This window comes from Coturnix japonica (genome assembly GCF_001577835.2).
Source record: "Coturnix japonica isolate 7356 chromosome 4 unlocalized genomic scaffold, Coturnix japonica 2.1 chr4random350, whole genome shotgun sequence".
NCBI lineage: Eukaryota > Metazoa > Chordata > Aves > Galliformes > Phasianidae > Coturnix > Coturnix japonica.
Genome location: NW_015439533.1, coordinates 190,251 through 195,810, shown reverse-complemented (window position 1 = coordinate 195,810; position 5,560 = coordinate 190,251). Strand labels below are relative to the sequence as shown.

At 64.2% G+C, this 5,560-nt stretch overlaps 1 protein-coding gene across 1 annotated transcript in view; it reads right to left on the bottom strand.

Annotated features, from left to right (window-relative positions):
* The window catches only part of EBF4 (EBF family member 4), a 22,560-nt gene that overhangs the window by 1,654 nt on the left and 15,346 nt on the right, over window positions 1-5,560 (bottom strand). The window contains 9 exon segments of the mRNA XM_032441587.1: window positions 1-218; window positions 295-469; window positions 1,644-1,655; window positions 1,658-1,711; window positions 1,924-2,012; window positions 2,770-2,896; window positions 2,969-3,099; window positions 4,458-4,575; window positions 5,086-5,345. The exon segment at window positions 1-218 is cut by the window's left edge and continues 123 nt beyond it. Coding sequence (XP_032297478.1) covers window positions 1-218; window positions 295-469; window positions 1,644-1,655; window positions 1,658-1,711; window positions 1,924-2,012; window positions 2,770-2,896; window positions 2,969-3,099; window positions 4,458-4,575; window positions 5,086-5,345 — 1,184 coding nt within the window.

The following is a 5,560-nucleotide window of genomic DNA, read 5'->3' as shown; positions in this document are numbered from 1 at the left end:
GGGATGGGGGTCGGGTCGGGTTCGGCCGCACTCACTGGCGTAGGGCGAGTTGGCGGTGGAGCCGTTGAGGAAGCTGGGCGAGCCGGGCACCCCCAGGCCGGCCATGCCGCTGCCCCCGTAGCCGTTGATGCCGGAGCCGCCCCCGAAGCCGCCCTGCTGCGGCGTGGAGCTGGGCACGTAGCCCCGCGGGGACGCGCTGCTGCTGCTGCGGGTGAACCCTGCGGGGGGGGGGTGGCACAACAGCCCGCTGCCCAACGACCCCCACCCCGCTGCCCCCCAGCCCCCATCGCCCACCTTGCTCGGGGCCCTGCGCCGCGTCCCCGATGCTGACGGGCAGCTGGGAGCCGAACGAGTTGACCCCCACCATGGCGGGGCCGTGCGTGGAGCCCAGCGACGAGAGCTGCGTGGGGCCGCGGGGGACGCTGTACAGCGCCTCGGCGATGTCGGCTGCGCGCTTCAGGATGAGGTCCTGGAAGGGACATGGGGGGGTTGGGGGGGGGCGTCACTGCGGGGCCGGGGGCTGAACCGGGGGGGGTGGGCAGCAGAGGAGGGATGGGAGCGATCGGATCCGGCTCCGGGCTCTGAGCGGGTGGGACCAGAGCCAAAGGAATCCCAATGGGGAGCAGGTGTGGGGTCGGAGCCTGCAGCCCTGCTATGGGGTCAGGGGGGGGAGAGGATGAGCTGGGGGGGGGGGGGAACATGGGGCAGGATGGGGCCATAAGAGGGGAATGGGGACACGTGGGGTGAGATGGAGCTGTGGGGTGGGATGGGGTCGTATGGGGTTTGATGGGGACATGGGGTGGGATGGGGCTGTACAGGGTAGAATAGAGACATATGGGCAGGATGGGGCCATATAGGGTGGGATGGGGCCATGCTGGGTGTGATGGAGACATGGCATAGGATGCAGACATATGGGGTGGGATGGGGCTACATGGGGCAGGATGGGGCTGTATAGGGTGGGACAGGGCCATATGGGGTGGGATGGGGCCATATGGGGTGGGATGTGGCCATATGGGGTAGGATGGGGCTATATGGGGTGGGATGGGGCCATATGGGGTGGGATGGGGCTATATGGGGTGGGACAGGGCTATATGGGGTGGGATGGGTCTATATGGGGTAGGATGGGTCTATTTGGGGTGGGATGGGTCTATATGGGGTAGGATGGGGCTATATGGGGTGGGATGGGGCTATATTGGGGTGGAGGGCCATATTGGCGTAGGATGGGCCAATATGGGGTGCGATGGGCCCTATTGGGGTAGGATGGGGCCATATGGTAGGTGGGGATGGGGCATATGGGTTAGGGATTTGGCGGCCCATTATGGGGTGGGCATTGGGGCTATATGGGGTAGGATGCGAGCTATAGGGGTGGGATGGGTCTATTATGGGGCGTGGGATGCGGTTCTATATGGGGTGGGATTGGGGCTATATGGGTTGGGATGGGGCTTATTATGGGGTGGGATGGGCCATATGCGGGTGGGATGGCGTCTATATGGCGGTGGGATGGGGCTATATTGGGCGTGGATGGGGCTAAATACTGGGGTGGGATTGGGGCCATATGGGTGGATGGGGCCTATTAATGGGGTGGATGGTTCTATATGGGGTGGGATGGAGCCATATGGGGTGGGATGGGCCGGCCGCTGTACCTGGTTGTTGGTGTGGGCATCCCATATAGGGCCTCCACCAGGTCGGCCGCGCGCTTCAGCAGCACCTCCTGGCAGGGAGGGCAAGCTCCTCCGGGGGTCAGCGTGGGACCCCCCCCAAAAACCCCCACCCCCCCCCAGTCCCACACCGAGGGCACATCCCCATGACGGTGCCGTGCCCCAGCGCTGCCCCCCAGCCCTCCCAGCCCCTCGTGGGGTGGGGGCCCAGAGCCGGGTGCCACCAGCAGAACGGGACCGCGGCCCCCTGCAATGGGGTCCCCACCTTGGGGAGGCGCTCGGGGTCCCCGGGGTGCCGTGGGATGACCTTCTGCAGCCGCTGGAAGCCGTAGTCGATGGTGGGCTCGTTCAGGGCTGCCGGGGGGAGGTGGGTGAATGGGGGGAGGCCCCAGGGCCCCCAGAGCCTCCCAGCCCCCCAGGGAAACTGAGGCACGGTGTGGGGCAAGGGGACTCTGTGGGGATGCAGCAGCGTCCCCCCCACCTCAACCTCAAACAGCCCCTGCCCTCCTATGGGTGTCCATAGGGATTTTGAGATCCCCCACCCCACAACCCTGAGCCCAGCCCTGCTGGACCTCCAGAGGTGCAGCCCTACCATGTCCCCAAGCCATACCCTGACCCCAAACCCCACCCTGTCCCCTCCCCAATCCCAAACCCCACCCTGTCCCCATACACCCTGTCCCCGAACCCTTCCATGATTCCAAACCCTGCCCTGTCCCCAAATCCTGTCCCCAAACCCCAGCCCTACCTTCCCCCATACACCCCATCCCCAAACCTTATTCTGTCCCCAAACCCAACCCCTGCCCTGTCCCCATTCACCCTGTCCCTAATCTCCACCCCATCCCCATCCACCTCATCCCCAGACCCTTCCTTGTCCCCAAACCCTCCCCTGTCCCCAACCCCCCACCCTCCCCTGACCCCATTCACCCTGCCCCCAAATCCTGCCCCCAAACCACAACCCTCCCCTGCCCCACACACCCCCTGCCCACCCCACGCCCCATCCCTATACACAATGACCCCACGCCCCATCCCTATACACAATGACCCCAATCCCCCCCAGCAGCACCACACACCGGGCTCAGGACCCCCCCACGTATGTCCCCCCCCCCCTTACCTGTGTAAATGAATCTTCCAGGCGTTCCCTTGCAAAACTGCTTAGACTTGTAGGACAATGTGACTTCTACAACCCCTGGGATATGTCGGGGAGGCGTCTGTACACGGATGGCATGAGGAGTAATCAGCTGTGGGAACCGACATGGGGAGGGGGGGGCTGAGCCGGCGGCCGCGCTCCCGGACCCCCCCCGGCGCCGTACCTCACTCCATACAAGCATGGTTCCAAACACCACTTGAAGCCCATCAAAGAAGTTGTCTCCAATAATGATCACCATTGCTCCTCCCGTTGTCCATCCTTCGCTTGGGCTGATTGCTTTGATGCACGGTGTGGCTGCGGGGGGGGCACAGGGAGACGGTGAGAGGGGGGGGAGGGAGCCCAGAGGGGGGGCGGCAAAGAGGGACAGACGGACACAGGGATGGCAAAAGTACGGGGACAGAGGGACAGACGGACACAGGGATGGCAAAGGGATGGGGACAGAGGGACAGACAGACACCAGGCATGGGGATGGGATGGCGACAGAGGGACAGATGGACACCAGGCATGGCAAAGGGATGGGGACAGGGGGACAGACGGACACAGGGATGGCAAAGGTACGGGGACAGGGGGACAGACGGACACAGGGATGGCAAAGGCATGGGGACAGGGGGACAGACGGACACCAGGCATGGAGATGGGATGGGGACAGAGGGACAGATGGACACCAGGCATGGCAAAGGTATGGGGACAGAGGGACAGATGGACACCAGGCATGGCAAAGGTACGGGGACAGAGGGACAGAAGGACACAGGGATGGGGATGGGATGGAGCCATTGGTGGGGGGAGTGAAGGGAGGGACAGACGGACACAGGGATGGGGATGGAGATGGGGACAGTGCTGAAGGGGGGAAGACTTTGTGGAAGGACAGACGGACACCAGGCATGGCAAAGGGATGGAGCCATTGGTGGGGGGAGTTCAGGGGAGGACAGACGGACACCAGGCATGAGGATGGGGATGGGGGCAGTGCTGAAGGGGGGAGAGGGCATGGAGGGACAGACGGACACAGGGATGGGGATAGTGCTGAAGGGGGGGAGACTTTGTGGAGGGACAGACGGACACTAGGCATGGCAAAGGGTGGGGGGAGTGCATGGAGGGACAGACAGACAGCACACAAGGGGGGGGGGGTGGCAGCATAGAGTTGGGGCAGCGTTATAGCAGGGAGAGCACCTGGAAAGACAGATGGACACGGACAGAGGGACCATGGGTGGGTGGGGGGAGCGGGGAGCTGTTAAATGGGGATGGTTGGATGGAGGGAGGGAGGGGGCACTGGGTGGGCACTGAGTGTGGATGGACAGACAGACGTCACCAATACATGGATGGAGGGGGGGCACGAGGGGGCAGGGGGGGCTGGGGGTGTCAGACAGATGGACGGACAGAGGGATGAACAGGGGATACACACAGGGGGAAATGGTGTCACAGGGGCAGACAGACAGACAGACACGGCACAAAGCCCGGGGTGCAGCTGGGCGCAATGGGGCTGCAATGGGGGGGATGGGCCAGAACCACAAAGGGGGGGGAGGGCATGGGGGGGGCCGGACCCCCACCCCAAGGGGACACCAGGGGGACAGACACCTCCTGCCCCAGCAGAGCCAGGGTGGATCTGAGTGTGCACACGAGTGTGCCCCCCCATATGAGTGTGCCCCATTGCCCACCTTCGGAGGGGTCGAGGCGCCGTGCCCGCCGCCCGTGCTTGGAGTTGTTGTGCACAAACATGTTGTCGGACACTGCCAACACGTGCCCATCCACGCTCACCGTCGTCGACACCACCACCTGGGGGGGGCAATGGGGCTGGGGTCCCCCCATGGGGACATCAGTGCACCCTGGGGGACCCCACTGCCCCCCAGCAGCTCAGTGCTGTGCAGACACACACACACACACACACACACACACACACACACAGCCCTATGGTCACCCCTGGGGGCAATGTGCCCCCATAGCCCCGCTCCCCCCTCTGCCATGGACTTGGCTGCTCTCCCGGAGCTGCTCGGCTCTATGCAAATTGCCTGGGTCGTTAATCATGTAAAAATGTCACAATTATCATATCTTTACGAGAGGCCTTAATGAAGGCGCCCGTGCTGGGTGGGGGCCGGGACGGGCCCCCCCCCACTCTGCGGAAGCTCCAGCTGTGGGAATGGGGGGGGGGCGGGGGGAAGGAAGGGCTGTGTGTGTGTGTGTGTGTGTGTGTGTGTGTGTGTGTGCAGCGCTGCCCCCCACCTCCCCCCACACCACTGGGGGGTGCAGAGCCCCGTGTGTGGGGCAGGGGGGGCAGGGGGGGCTGACCTGGAAGCGCCGCATGTCCCGGGGGTTCCCTGCGTTCTTCAGGCAGTTCTGGTTGCACTTGAGGAAAAACTTGAGGAAAAACCTGGGGGGGTAAATGGGAGCCCCATGGATCCCCTGACTGCACAGGGGCTGGGGGGGATATGGGGTGGGATGGGGTGGGGGGGGGGTCACAGCACACATGGCCTGCAGTGCCCCACAGCAGCCCTGCTCACCATCCAGTGCCATCCCACCTCCATGCCACGTCACCCCCCCAGCCGGTCACTGTGCCAGGCCCCCCCCGGGCTCCCTCCTTTTGGGGACCACTGCTCCTATGGCTCAGCATGGAACAGCCCACAGACCATCCCACAGCCCACCACAATGTCCCCATCCTGGTATGGCACCCCAACATCTATGAGCATCCCATCCCATCCCATCCCATCCCATCCCATCCCATCCGAGTAACCCCCTGAGCATCCTATCTCATCCCATCCCATCC